This window comes from Talpa europaea (genome assembly GCF_964194135.1).
Source record: "Talpa europaea genome assembly, chromosome: 9".
In the NCBI taxonomy this organism is placed as follows: Eukaryota; Metazoa; Chordata; class Mammalia; order Eulipotyphla; family Talpidae; genus Talpa; species Talpa europaea.
Window position 1 is genome coordinate 65419372 of NC_140076.1, and position 15887 is coordinate 65435258.

The 15887-nt window shown below is 35.0% G+C and overlaps 1 protein-coding gene across 1 annotated transcript in view; it reads left to right on the top strand.

The window, feature by feature from the left end:
* Positions 1–15887, top strand: part of USP24 (ubiquitin specific peptidase 24) — a gene marked incomplete at its 3' end in the record, with an annotated part of 135476 nt that overhangs the window by 63940 nt on the left and 55649 nt on the right. Inside the window, exons 17-28 of the mRNA XM_084241782.1 lie at positions 1082–1189; positions 1838–1987; positions 3125–3256; positions 4066–4177; positions 5645–5721; positions 6719–6859; positions 7022–7075; positions 10531–10646; positions 13757–13823; positions 14240–14350; positions 15072–15170; positions 15266–15439. Coding sequence (XP_084097908.1) covers positions 1082–1189; positions 1838–1987; positions 3125–3256; positions 4066–4177; positions 5645–5721; positions 6719–6859; positions 7022–7075; positions 10531–10646; positions 13757–13823; positions 14240–14350; positions 15072–15170; positions 15266–15439 — 1341 coding nt within the window. The remainder of the gene's footprint in view (positions 1–1081; positions 1190–1837; positions 1988–3124; positions 3257–4065; positions 4178–5644; positions 5722–6718; positions 6860–7021; positions 7076–10530; positions 10647–13756; positions 13824–14239; positions 14351–15071; positions 15171–15265; positions 15440–15887) is intronic.

Consider the following 15887-nt stretch of genomic DNA (forward strand, 5'->3'; position numbering starts at 1 on the left):
TACTCAGGTAAGGACAGCTGCATCAAAACTTCCATGCCTAGAGGCTTGTAAGTTTTTCTTTTGACATAATTGTAAGAAAGGTCAATTTCAGAAATGTTTAAGTTATGAAACCTTTATCTTAGAATCTATGAAATATGGTATTTACTGATTGAATGGCTAATCTCTAGGAAAGCTGGTATTATTTTGGCAATAACTCTTTTACATTTACATATTCAGTAGTACTATGTTATTCTGCAAAAGATACTAGAAGTATTTTCCACCCCGAATGGGTTTTCATTTTACAGAGAGACTTGAAGAAACAAGACAATGTTTTAAAACAAAATTCAGCCTTAAAATAAATGCTAAGGTGCTCAACTCTCACTTTTTTAAGAAAATTGATCAATTTATCAATTATTTAATCTGACATTAGTTCAAAAGATGCTGCTTACTAAAAAGCAATTTCTTTTTAAAAGAGTATTGCATGAACATCAGGACTGTCATGTATCAGTTTTAGAAGTAATAGATTTGAAAGTATTTTTAATAAATATGAAGTACAAGTATAAAATGGCAATAATAATAGTAGTTATTTCTTATAATATTGTTTTAACTAGGAAATATAAGCAGATCATGAATATTTTCTTCAACATTTTTACCACGATCAATATCTTAAACATATTGATATCTTAATCATATAATTACAGAAAATCATATTTTTATACCATTTTACTTAACAACCAATTCAGTATTATCCAAGTTAAGCCTTTGCCATCAATTTATATTTTTATGTCAACATGTCCTAGCAGCCTGTGCTACTTAATCTGTCCTCTGAAGTTGCTAATTCCTTGTCTGTTTTTGCTGATGAACCCCTGTACATTTACTGTCACTTCACATCCACTCCTGTTTGGCCTTAGGAATTTGCATGCAGAATAAGAAGTTGAGGACTGAATTATGAATGCATGGAGATAAGCTATAAATGAACAATAGGAAGAAAAATATATGTAACAATAAAACCTAATTGACTTGGAAATTTTTTATTGCTAATAAATTTAGCCAGCCATTAATTTCTAAATTTAATTAATGCAGTTTCTTTTTAACTCTGTAGTCATCTCAGCTTAACAATCCCCAATTTGTATGGGTGGTACCAGCTTTGCGTCAACTCCATGAAATCACCCGCTCATTCATAAAGCAAACCTATCAAAAGCAAGACAAGGTAAGAGTATAACTTTATTTGATTATCATATAATTTCTTGCATAACCTTTTATAATAACAGAACATGAATAAAACTGCTGAGTTTTATAGCCAGTATTTTATGTTTTATGGTTATTAAGGTAATGCATTTATATTATTTAATCATCTTGACTTTAGCATCATTCACTTTCATGTCTTTGGAGCTTTTCTTTTGATGTAACCCTAAGTCATTTTGTTTTTATTTCCTTAATTTATTGAAATGAGCCAATTTTTAAAAGTTAGGATGGTATTTTAGAAGTTCGAAAAGGTTCAAATGCTTATTATGTAGTACTAAAATGATTAGTTTGCCTAAGAGACTAGAGCTAGCTTCCCAGTGTAATAGACTTGAAAGAAAGCTCTTGAGTTGTATACAAGAAGTAAAATAGATCTTTTGAATCACTTTTTAAAAACTGTCTTATGGAAGCAAAGAATTAGCAGAGAAGTTTTTAATTTCCTATTAATTCCCTGGAAAATATACATACCACATTGATTTTATGTACTTTTATCTAGATATGAGTGAAGAAATCTTCATTTGCAATCCCTTACTTTATGCTAAAATAGAAACTTGCATTAAACTCACAAAGTAACTCCAAATTCTCATACCATTTTCCTTTTATTGTTTTTGCCAAGAGCATTATTCAAGACTTGAAGAAAAATTTTGAAATAGTAAAATTGGTAACAGGAAGCTTAATAGCTTGTCACCGACTTGCAGCAGCCATGGCAGGACCTGGAGGCTTGACCGGTTCCACGCTGGTGGACGGCCGGTACACTTACCGGGAGGTATTCAGCATTGTGCTTTTCGTCTCATGATTTTTGTTTCATTTGCACTTCTTTCACTTACATAAAATAGCATTTGTTGGGTGTATTATAAAGAGGTAGTACGTGTCTTTATATTGATACAACAGCTTTGTATCTCGACTAATTGCAAAATAAAAATTGAGAAAATTGCTTGGTGGATAAGTCACTTAAAAAATGCTTGTGATAAAGTAATAATAATAAAATTCTTTGTCTTTGATCTGAAGTAATTAATTGATTAGTAATTCTGTTTTTTATTTAATTATTTTTTTAAAGATTTATTTGTTTTTGCATAGAAGAATCTGGGTTATAGGCCAGAGGTGCAGGAGGTGAGAGCATTCACCAGAGACAGAATGGGGAGCAGAACAGGCGGATTTACTGAAATACACTGCTGAGGGGACCAGCAGGTGAGACAGGAGATGTTTGTGCTATATTTGGGTTAGCTCCCTAGCTGGGGATCAAACTCAGGCCTTAGTGGTGATAATGCTGAGACTTAACTCTTAGGCCACAAGGGAGGCCCTAATTCTGTTTTTTAAAAATTAGAAAAATATCTCACTATTTGTGTTTTGGTGTTTTACTTTGAAATTACTGAAATAACTGATTTTGTGGGCCTCCCTGTTGAGCACAGCGCTGTGAAGCTGTCTGCAGCCTCTGCAGCGTGGGTTCAATTCCCGGCTAGCCAAGGAGATACTCACATGGCGCAGCAGACCTTTCCTGTCTCGCCTGCTGCTCCCCTCAGCAGTATTTTCAGTCATCTGCCTGTTCTGCTCCCGCTCTGTATCTGGTGAATTCTCTCACCCTCCTGTGCCTCTGGCCTGTACCCCAGTTCTTGTATAAATAAATAAATCTTAAAAAAAAAAAAACTGATTTTGTGACAGACTTGAAGTAACTTCTGCTGTTATACTGTCAATTTATAAACAGATTTTTCACTTTTACCCTAAGTTTTATTAAAAAGCATTAGGTGGGGGTTGTAATTGTAAGGGGAATATAAAAATAAAATTTAAATAATAAAAAATAAAAAAAAAGCATTAGGTAAAACTTTTTTAAACCTTCAAATTTTTAATTTTGCTTTTAGGTATGAATGCCTGGAGCTAACTAATTTAGTATTGCATCTTTTTGCAGTATTTAGAGGCCCATCTAAAATTTCTGGCATTTTTCTTGCAAGAAGCTACTCTGTATCTGGGTTGGAATCGTGCCAAGGAAATCTGGGAGTGTCTTGTGACTGGCCAGGATGTTTGTGAATTAGATAGAGAGGTAAGAATTTGGTGTTGTGAAATAAAGTAAGACAGAAATCATTACTTCTCAACCTTCTTTGATTTTAAACATGTTTGGATTTATGCTTATAGGTCAGTAAATGATGAGCTGAAAATTTTACATAATATATATGTAGCATATATCAATGAGAGTTATTTGGTAACTTTAATACCACTATTAAAATAAAATACCAAATTCTGCTATGTAAGTACAGCTAAAGAATTGTAGGTGCATTTTTTTAGTTTTTTCCCCCTCCCAGGAAACTAATTTTAAGTTTTCAATAGCAAACTCCAAGTTCCTGAAATGATGTTGTATACCAGAAACACTAAAAAAAAAAAAAAAGAATGCCCAGGTAGATCTTTAGACCTATAGCTAGAGAGTTGAAAACACATTAAACCAGGAGCAGAAGGACCTGCTTTGATGTTTTCTAACAACAAATCATTTCTTCATCTCACTATGTAGTATATTGGAATTACTTCATAGGATTGCTAAAGAGCTAAATATGTGACAATGCCTAGCATATTGTCATATAATAAACCTTAGAGCAAATGTCAAAGTATATACACATGTCTTTCAGTGGGTAGTATGAGTGTATATTTCTATTATCTAGGAATAAGATTGCTGGTAACTGCTTTATTTTTTCATTTAGTTGCAAAGTTCCAAGCATTTCAGTTTTGAAAAGTATTTTGGCAATAGGAATTTTTGAAGAATTAAAAATAATTTATCAATATCTTTACCTTCCTACTTTGGAATCTGTATTTGCTTGAAATGAATTTTAATTATAGGATAATATTTGTCTTAATCCACAGATGTGTTTTGAATGGTTCACAAAAGGGCAGCATGACCTTGAGAGTGATGTTCAGCAACAGCTTTTCAAGGAGAAAATTCTTAAATTGGAGTCATATGAAATCACTATGAATGGTAGGGGAAAAAAAAATCTTTTTTCTCAGTCGAGAAATTTTATTCTTTCTTTTTCCTCTAAGCCACTTCTCGGAAGCAACCAGTTTGAAATATCTTTCCAAACTTTTTTTTATACATATAAAGACACATCTGTATATGCACATGTCTATATACACAGATACATTCCTTTTCATAGAAATGGTCTCTTACTAATTTTTAAATTGCATCCCGATTGCTAAAATTGCCAAGCTTTTATTTTCCCCATAAGGATACTTGGTACGATAATGATTTATTTAAGTTAAAACTTTGTCAGCATAGAAATAATTCCCCTTTCAGATATGTCTTTTAATTGAAATTTTTCATTGAAATGTAATGCATATACCACAGAATTTACTTTCATAAGCATTCCAGGAACTTTTAGAATATTCACAATGTTGTATAACCTTTGCTACTTTCCAATCGCAGAACATTTTCATCATCCTTAAAAGAAATCCTGTACCCATTAGTAGTTACTCTCCTCTACTACTTTGCCCCTACCCTCTAATCTGTTTGCTCTCTATGGATTAGCCTAATGTGGCCATTTCATGTAAATGGAATCATACAGTATGTGTCCTTTTATGTCTGGCTTCTTCCATTATGCTAAGGCATAATATTGTTAAATTAAGGTTCAGCAGGATGTAGTGATTCATTCCATTTTATGACTGAATAACATTCCATTGTATGAATATAGCACATTTTGTTTATTCATTCATCAGCTGGATTATTCCCACATTTTGGCTATTATTAATAATGCTGCTATAAACATTTGTGTATTATGTGGATACTGGCTTTCATTTCTCTTGGGTATCTACCTAGGAGTAGAATTGCTGTGTCATATGATTAACATTTAGGAACTGCCTGTTTGTGCAAAGCGGGTGCATCATTATATAATCCCACCAATGTTTAAGGGGTTCCAATTTTTCCATATTCTCACCAATATTTGTTGTTGTCTGTCTTTTTTACTTTAACTGTCCTGGTGTGTGTGAAGTGGCATCTCATGTTTTTGATTTGCATTTCCTTGATAACTAATGATACATGTCTATTCATGTGTTTATTGGCCATTTGCCTATATTCTTAGAAGAACATCCATTCACATCTTTTGCCCTTTTTTAAATTTGGTTTATTTGCCTTTTAGTTGGGTTGTAAGTGCTCCTTATATGTTCTTCACATTAACTCCTTATCAAATATATGATCTGTAAATATTTTGTCCCAATATATGGGTCATCTTTTCACTTTCTTGATAGCTCTTTTAAGCAAAGAAGTTTTTAATTTTGATGAAGTCCTATTTTTTTATTTGTGCTTTTGGTACCATGTCTAAGAAACTAGTGAAGATTTATACCTAAGCTTTTTCTTAGGGTTTTATAATTTTAATTTCTTGAAATATTTAATTCTTTTCATTGATTATTTTACTTAGAGTGCACGATTTTATCTGGCATTCTGTAATTTCAGGTTTTAACTTATTTAAGACTTTTTTTGAAAATGTGAATCTCTGTGATCATCGATTGAAAAGACAAGGAGCTCAGTTGGTAAGTACATTATTCTCAAATCTGGATATTTGCAGTAAAACTTGTTTTTCAGTAAAAACATGTTAAAATTCAGAGAAAATACTAACTATTTTTAAAGAATTGGCATCTCCTTGACCACTGTCTTCTGCAATGATGACAGAGCTTCTTTTAGGGTGTAATGACGCACCCTTTCCAGTACCTTACCTTTCCAACTGCCTGTGAGAACGAAACTGACTTTTCAAATACCTCCTTCCTTCTTCCTGATCTGGGCAGCCAGTGGCCTCTCCTGTGCTAGGTAAATACAGAGTAGGGGTAATACAATCTAAACTTCTAGTTTCTCAGATCCAGCAATTCACAAGTATCTAACAAAGTAAGGGCATCTTCAGTTCTGGGGTATAGTAGCAGGAATTTGAGAGACAAATTTAGGAATAGGCAGTAGAGCAACAATGTTAGACTCTGTGGAATGTGTCTATCTGGCCTTTCTATTTACATGTGCAGCTTAAAAAAGAAAGGCAAAAAGTAACTTATTTTCCCAGATTATTTCATTCAAGGCCTTGCTTCCTGGGTGGTAAAAATTTTTTATAATACTTTATAATCCCTGAATCTTGCAGTTTCCTCCCAGTGAGGCTTTGGGAAACCAGACTGAACCCCAAAGATTAGTAACCACTCCTAGCTTGAATCCATTTTCTTCTGAGAAAAGTTCTTGAAGATGCTACCTATCTCATTTCTGTGTTGTTTCTGCTTCAATCACTAGTCTGAGTAGATGTCTAGCTCTAGGCTTAGGGATGTTTGGAGAAAAATCTCTATTTATCCTGGTTCCCATGTACTTGCCAAATGTTTTTGTGCTTGATTGTTTTTTGCTTTAAAGTTCCATATTTACACAATAGTGTTCTGATAGGTAGCTTAGTTTTTGCAGCCTTAATTCATATTGAACTAAATGGGTATGGACTTATAAGAGAAAATAATTACAATTTTGTGACCTTAGTGTATATAATTTAATTTTTTTTCTTTTGAGCAGTATGTAGAAAAACTGGAATTGATAGGAATGGATTTCATTTGGAAAATAGCCATGGAATCACCTGATGAAGAAATTGCTAATGAAGCGATTCAGCTAATCATAAACTATAGTTATATTAATCTAAATCCTAGGTTAAAAAAGGTGGGTATCTAAGAATGCACTCAAACACAACAGAGTAGATCGTTACATATATTTTATATTGATAAGCTCAAATGTCCCAAAATTTACTTCATTTTGACATTTGTTCTTAATAATGTTTACAGCTAAATGCCAGGTTAATGAATTATCATATCCCTCTTTCAGGATTCTGTATCATTACATAAGAAATTCATTGCTGATTGCTACACAAGATTAGAAGTGAGTAGCAGATTTTATTGAACCTATTTTTTAAATGTTTTGGTATTTTTCCTTTTATAATTTTGTATCTTGAGATTATGTGTAATGTTGATATTTGTGGCTGCATTCTATTATGGAGCTTGTAGACTGGACTATATTGTGACATAAGGAACAGATAAGTATAAAGAAGTATTAAGAAAAGGAAATTCCCTATTACAACCTATGGAAACTGAAAATGAAGAGACAGAAGAACATATCACAAAAGCTCAGGCAGAAATATCCTGAGAGAAGTCTCAATCCAGCAGAATTTTAGAATAGGCCTGAAAAGGAATTCCAGGTAACAATTATAATCATTCTTACTGAATTAAGAAAAACAATGATTGATGAAAAATAGGAACACAGCAAATCAAGAAAACTTGAGACTGCTACCACTAGAACTAAAAGATCTAAAAAATACTATAAATGAATTAAAAGATCTATTTGAGGCCCTCTACTGTTGAGAAATGCAAGTACTAAAGAGGATTGGTGAGCTTGAAGCACAGTGACAGAACACACAAACAGAACAACAAAGAGAAAAAAGAAGTTAAAAATAAAAACAAAGTAAGAATTCTTTTGGGTAACCTAAAGAGAAGTAGCATCCATACCTTGGGGATCATAGAAAGAGGAGAGAAAGAGAAAATCAGAGGAATTTTATTTTAAAGAAGTAATTTCAGAGAATCATAATCATCTCAATCTGGAAAATAAACAAGATGTTCTGATCCAAGAGCCCAAAGAGTTCCTCCAAGATACATTATAATAAAACTGTTAAAACAATGACAAGGACAGAATATTAAAAAGGAAAGAACCCGTAATCTATAATGGAATACCAATTAGACTGTCCATAGACTTTTCAGTAGAAATCTTACAGACAGGAAGGGAATGGGACAATTAAAGTACTCAGATCATATAGATTTCTAATTCAAAAAGGTAAAAAGAGATAGAGATGGACATTATATTATGATTAAGGACCTAATACAACATGAAAAAAATAATACTTATCCATGCACCAACTGATAGAGCACCAAGATATTGTAAGATTATTATTAATAGAACTAAAGCAGTTTTTTCACAACAATGCCATAATATTAGGGGGTTTTGGTATTCCATTTACAATTATTGGTAGTAATAAGGTAGAGGATAAATAAGGAAACTATAGCCTTAAATGAAAAACTCAACCAAATATCTTAACAGACATTTATAAAACACTCCTTAAAAGGCCATGCATATATATTTTTTTCAAGTGCACATGAAACATTTTCAAGAATACACCATATATTGGGACACATGAATTTTCAGAATAACTACATAGATTGCTATACCAAGTACTTTTTCTGACATACTGCCTACCATAAAACAAGAAATCAGCTATTTATTTATTAAAGATTTATTTTTTTAATACAAGAGCTGGGGTGATACGCATCTGAGGCCAGATGCGTGGGAGGGTGAGAGGATTCACCAGAGACAGAGCAGGGAACAGAACAGGCAGACTGGTGAAATACACTGCTGAAGGGAGCAGCAGGCGAGGCAGGAGAGGTCTGCGGCACCATGTGGGATTCTCGCCGGCTGGCTGGGATCAAACCCGCTCTGCAGAGGCTGCGGAAAGCTTCACAGTGGGGCGCTCAACCGCCTGTGCCACCAGGGAGGCCCAAGAAATCAACTATTTAAAGAAAAAAAACACACAGGAGAAAACATAAATACAATGAGAATAAACAGCATATTGCTTAATTGCTATTGCATTAAAAGGGAAATTAAAGCAAGAAAAAAATCTCAAGTCAATGAAAATGAGGATACAAGCTGTCAAAATCTATAGAATACATCAAAAATGGTCTTAAGAGGAAAAATGTTAGCAATACAGACCACATCAGGAAGCAAAAAATATCTCATGAACAACTGCTAGTACACCTGAAGCAGTTTACAGAAAAGAGGAACAAACAGACCTAAATTTAGCTAAAGGAAGGAAGTAATGAGTGGGAATAAATGAAGTAAAAATCAGAAAGACCATATAGTAACAGTAGATCAATGAAACTAATAAGAGTTTTTCGAGTAGATAAATAAAACTAATAAATCTCTAGCTAGTCTAATAAAGATGAGAGAAAACATAAACAGAATTAGAACTGAGAGAGAAATTACAGATGGCGTAGAAATACAAAGAATATATACTAATAAACTTGATAATCTTGAAGGGGACAAATTTCTAGAATATGGTTTACCAAGACTGAAGTTAGGAAGAAACAGGAGTAAACCAATCACAATCATGAAAATTGAAACAGCAATCAAAAATTTCCCCAAAACAAAAACCCAGGGCCAGAGATCTTTACTAGCAAATCTATCAAAACATTAAAGAAGAACTTATACTCATCTTGTTCAAATTAACCTAAGAGGGACTGTTCCCTAATACATTTTGTATTTAGAATACATTACCCTAATTTTGAACCAGAAAAAGATAGCTCACAAAAACTGCAGACCAGTATCTCTGATGAATACTGATGCTTTTTCATAAAGATCAGGAATAAGGTGAAATTTGCTGTCACCATTCTGTTTAATTTAGTATTGGAGGTTTTAGTTAAAAGTAAAACAATAGCAGGAAACATCAAATTAGGAAAAGAATTATCATTATTCACAAGGGATATGGTAATAAATGTATAGAGAAAACCCTAAAAACTTCACCAAAAAGCTATTAGAAATGCTAAAATGACAGGTTACAAAATCAATATACAAAAATCTGCTGCACTTTTATATACAATGAACAAGAAGAGAAATTAAGAAAATAATTCCATCCAAGATCACGTCAAATAAAATTAAATACCTGAGAGTTAACCGAGGAGGTGAAGAATTTACACAATGGAAACTGAAAATGAAAGGTAAATCTGTAAACGCCATAGAAGAAAATATATAGGACCTACATAAAACTTAAAGTTAGGAGGGATTTCTTAAACCAGATGTTCAGTACTAGCTTTGACAGCACACATACTAAAATTGGAATACCAAGATTAGTGTGGCACCTGCTCAAGGATGACATGCAAATTCATAAAACTTCCATATTTTAAAAAAGATGCCCAAAACATAATTTTCTAAATGACTATAAATTTTTTAAACTCTTGCTGCTTTTGAGATTCAAAAACAGCAGTAAATGTATCATCATAAAAAACATTTAAACTATTCAAATGTCCCTAAATGTCCTTCCATGGAGTATTAGCAGTGGCACTGACTGGCACTGATTTTGCTTCCAGTGATTATTTGGTAATGTCTGGAACCTTTTTGGTTGATACAACTAATGGGCACCCTTGTAGTGGGTACGTAGTGAGTAGAGGTCAGGAATGCTGCCACACATCTTACAAAGCCCATACAAAATGCCATAGCAAAGGGTTTTCAGCCTAAAATGTTTTTGCAGTTGAAATTGAAAAGCCCTGATAGAATGATTACTTAATGTTTTATAGGCAGCCAGTTCAGCACTTGGTGGCCCCACTCTAACACATGCTGTGACCAGAGCAACAAAAATGCTTACTGCAACTGCCATGCCAACTGTAGCAACATCAGTTCAGTCTCCCTATAGGTAAGTGATTGCACAAGTTCCAACAAATACACAAGGCAAACGTATCAATTTGAAAAATAATTGGCATCTTTTTTGTTTCTTATGGACTCTTAATTGTCGATTTCCTTATTTTGTTTAATACATTTTGTGGTGATGTCCTGGGAAATGATATGTTCCCTGTCATACATTGCCAAGTCTATGAAGACCTGCAGGTCATTGTCAGAGCCACTCAAATATTGCTTTCTCTACCCCCCTACATAGTGGACAAGTTGTTTTTGTTTTGTTTTTTATTTATTTGATTCATTTTACTCTTTCTCTGTATAACTCTTAATGATGAAATAAAGATATATTCACTGTATGAAATATAATGAAGTTTGAAATACTTAACAATCATAACTTTACTCCTTGTATAGAGAGATCAAAAATACCGACAGCATAAGCAAAATGAAGTAGTTGATTGATTAAAATTGTGCACCATGATATAATCATAGTGAAAGTATTGTTTACGATATTTTCAAAGCCATTTTTTTTAATTGCAGTAACATTGGTATACAGCATTATATATGATTTAGGGTTACAGAGTCTCCCTCTTCAGGTGTTGTTACCACACATACCCACTACTAAAAGATCTATAGTCCTCAAAATAATTTTTAAAGATTTATTTATTTATTTATACAAGAATCGGGTTACAGGCCAGATGCACGGGAGGTGAGAGGATTCACCAGACACAGAGTGGGGAACAGAACGGGTAGACTGACGAAATACACTGCTGAGGGGAGCAGCAGGTGGCAGGAGAGATCTGCTGCACCATGTGGGACCCTCACCAGCCGGCCAGGATCGAACCAGCGCTGCAGAGGCTGCAGACAGCTTCACAGCACTGCACTCAACCGCCTGCGCCACCAGGGGAGGCCCTCAAAATTATTTTTAATGATAGATTTACCACCAAATATTTGTATTGAAATTTTCAATGGATTTGTCTCGTAATTGCATTGTTGTGTTTTTCAAATGTTATCAGTTAAATCTGAGTTCAGCATTTGCTGTAGTCCTTTGATACAGTAAAGAGATTAGATGAATATTTAGAAACATTAGTTTGTAGTAACTAAAACACTCTTCTGAAGTTTTGTCACTTTCATTTTGGTAAAACAGCCCCAAATCAGTGCTGCCCAGGAAACCTAGGGGGGCTGCCTGGAGGACTCAGTCTCTGTGCCCTGCTCTGCTGCCCTCTAGTGTGCGCTCTCAGATGGTCTTTCCCCTCGCATTTTATGTGTGTGTTTATTTTCATTTACAGTTGAGGATACTCTCTTTTATTCTTTAGGGAAGAAATCAGGGTAGAATTAGTATCCTTGCTCACATTCTTCTTTATTCCTTTATTAAATGAATTGTGTACAATGTAATGATACTTTGCTAATATGAAAGAAGCCCGTAATGTTCAGCCTTCTTAGACTTCTTTTTAAAGGCAGAAAGTTAATTCATGAGAGAAGCACTAACACATTTTTTGCATTCCTACATTCTTAGGAGTATATCTTAAATAGATATAAACTCTAAACAGAGTTAATAAGACTGTATGATTTCAAAATTGCATGTGAGCCCCAAGATATTATAGTTTATGTCATATCACTAGTTTTAAAAGAACTTTTCAGTGACCATAATTGTTCCAACATATGTGGGATGGAGTTACTCGCTCATCTATGTTGTTTTGCAATGCTATCTGTGCGTTAGTTCATTATTGAGGCATAATTGAAGCATTCAGCATTCACTTATTATAGTCCTTAGGTAGTTCCTAAAGATTTTTCATTAAAATGTCAAATTCTAGTTCCCACTCACAAAGAATTTAGAACTCTGATAAACATACTAGCAGAACTGTTAAAATGTGTTTATCTAATTATTTTTAAGGTGAAATTCCCAATACGCTAATCAACACACCAGGCCAATTGCTAGAAAATGGTAGTACCAGGCCTCCCCTGGTGGCGCAGGCGGTTGAGTGCAGTGCTATGAAGCTGTCTGCAGCCTCAGCAGTGCTGGTTCAATTCCAGCCAGCCAGCAAGGGTCCCCATGGTGCGGCAGACCTCTCCTACTGTGCCCGCTGCTCCCCTCAGCAGTGTATTTCGTCAGTCTGCCTGTTCTGTTCTCCACTCTGTGTCTGGTGAATCCTCTCACCCTCCCGGTGCATCTGGCCTATACCCCGGTTCTTGTATAAATAAAAAAAAATAAATCTTTAAAAAAAAAAAAAAAGGAAGAAAGAAAATGGTAGTACCGCTCTCACTTTTAGAAATATACTTATTTGAAATGTCTAGACTTTCTGGAATAACAAATGTTTAAATTAAGGGAAAGGGCACACGAATTTCCATCTGTAAGTATTAACACATGTACTGCTCTCTTTAATACAGTTTGTAACTGAGGCTATATAAACTGCTGTATGTTTGAGTCTTATTATTTCAGATGATAAATAAGATTCCATAAGTCTGACCAAAGGAGGCCTCGGGTCTCATTTTCAGAGTCTGTTAGAGCTCTATCCTCCCTTGCTGTGTTTCCTGTTCCACAGATAGTTGTGTTTACTGGTCTACTTTTTAAGTATTTTAAAACCCTTGAATAACAAATTCTTAAATTGTATGTTTTAACTATGGAGAATGTTCACATAAACCAGATGAAAAATTGATTATCCTTCTTTTCCTCTTCATTCTCAGTCTAATTAAAACAAACAACAATTGGTGGTATACATAGTGGTTTGCATTTGTCTTCTCATTCTGAGGCAATTTAGAACTCTGTCAGAATCCATGTATTCACAGAATTATGGAACATATTTGTAAGATTCTATGAGTCAAACCGATTGTTCATTCTTGGTGGATTGATGAACAAATAGGCCTGGAGACCTAAGTCCTCTGTGGATCAACTTTAAAAGAAGAAGAGAGAAAAAGGACTCATGGGGAAGGGCAGGCTTCTCCTCATGTAGCCCATCTGTGCACTGCTGCTGTGACCTGGTTGAACCAGGTCTTACCCCCTTGGGAGAGAGTGAAATGAAGTCTTTGGCCAGTGAGTGCTAGCTGTGATGTGGTTTGATGAAACAAACTGGAATTGAGCTCAAGCCGGCAATTTATTTCAAATATGTTCATAAATATCTTTTTAATCCATAGATCTACTAAACTTGTAATAATTGAGAGATTGCTGCTTTTGGCAGAACGCTATGTGATCACTATAGAGGTAAGCCTCTTCTTATTATATATATATATTTTTAAAGATTTATTTATTTATTTATACAAGCACTGGGTACACTCAGAAACACGGGAGGGTGAGAGAATTCACCAGAGCCAGAGTGGGGTGCAGAGGAGGCAGACTGACGAAGTACACTGCTGAGGGGAGCAGTGGGCGGCAGGAGAGGTCTGTGCGCCATGTGGGACCCTCGCCCGGCGACCAGGGGATCAAACCAGCGCTGCAGAGGCTGCGGGCATCCTCACAACCCAGCGCTCAACCACTGCGCCACCAGGGAGGCCCCTCTTTTCTTTTTAAAGCAACTTTATTATCTGCTTATATTGGACTTAGCGTGTGGTATATGTATTTTTGGGATATTTAGAAGTGACACTGTGCATCTGACTTGTTCTTGACCTGTCTTTTTCAAGGATTTTTACTCTGTCCCACGAACTATTCTACCTCATGGTGCCTCATTTCATGGACATCTTTTAACTCTTAATGTTACTTATGAGTCTACCAAAGATACCTTCACTGTAGAGGTAGGTTTACATTAACCTCTGCAACTATTTTCATATTGTCTTGTTATGTTCATAAGGACTCTATTAATTGAGATAGCTGCATGAATGACTATCTTAAAAGCTGTTTGGTGAACAAATTTAGAACTAAGACCTGGAATGAAAGGAAATTGATGAGCAGACACAAAAGTAAATATATAATGTTATATCAGATGGTGATAAGCGTTATAAAGAATAAGAATATAATGCTGGATGAGTTGGTAGAGAATTATGGGTATACATGAAATATTTTAGATAAAGATGGACAGGGAAGGTCTCTCTGAGGTGGTGACAGTTGAGCAAAGACTTGAATGAAGTCACAGAGTAACCCATTTCTGGGGAAGACCATTCCAACCAAAGGGAGCAGTAGGTACAAAGGCCAAGGTGGGCATTTGCTTGGCTTGTTCAGTCACAAGCAAGGTGGCAGGACTGACTAGAGCACAGTAAGAAAGGGACAGCGTGGATGAGTTGCAGTGGAAGAAGACTTGAGATTTTATTCCATGCATGATGGGGAGGGATTGGTGTGTGGGCTAGAACATTTAATTACAGCAGAAAGGAAGTTTCATAAGGGCAGGGATTCTTGTCTTTGGGTTCTCTGCTGTTTTCCCACCTTTGAACAATGCCTGGTACACAGGTGCTTGCTAACAGTTGTTTAAATGAATGCATTAACAAATTACTCATGGCGATACTTAATTTCATTTTACAGGCTCACAGTAATGAAACCATAGGGAGTGTCCGGTGGAAGATAGCCAAACAGTTATGCTCTCCAGTGGATAATATACAGATATTTACAAATGATAGTCTGGTAGGTTTAAGTAAACAAGTGTGGCACTTTAGCCTGATATTAATATTTTTCTCGTCCTTTCCTTCTCAATAATTAAAAAATCACTTTTTTTACAGCTGACAGTGAATAAAGATCAAAAGCTACTCCACCAGTTGGGATTTTCTGATGAACAAATCCTTACAGTAAAGACTTCTGGCAGTGGGACCCCATCTGGGAGCTCCGCAGATTCCTCAACCAGCTCTAGCAGCAGCAGCAGTGGGGTTTTCAGTTCCTCATATGCCATGGAGCAGGTATTGAGTAATGAATTTTAGTTTCAAAACAAGAATTTAATAATCTCCACCATTTCACTTGCAGCCTATGTGGATTTGGATGAATATGTCCTTTTCTTTTAGTCAACCTGACATTACAGAACTGTATCACTGAGAAACACTAGGCTGCAATTGGGAGGTGATAACACAATTTGTCAGCATGAACGACAGCATCTTCTGAGTCACTGAATCATTCTGCCTGGCAAATTCTTGCTGCTTCTCTCATGCATCTTCACTTATTCATCAATATTTCCCATTACATACAAACATTCTGTTATTTTTACCATCTTAGGAAAACCCTTTCTTTACTATAATTCTATCTTCACTTCTGTCCATTCTCTCCTTCACAGATCAGCAAAACTCCTTAAAAGAGTTGTCTATCTTTTGCTATCCTTTCTCGACCCCTTTTGCAAAGAGGCTATTTTCAAGG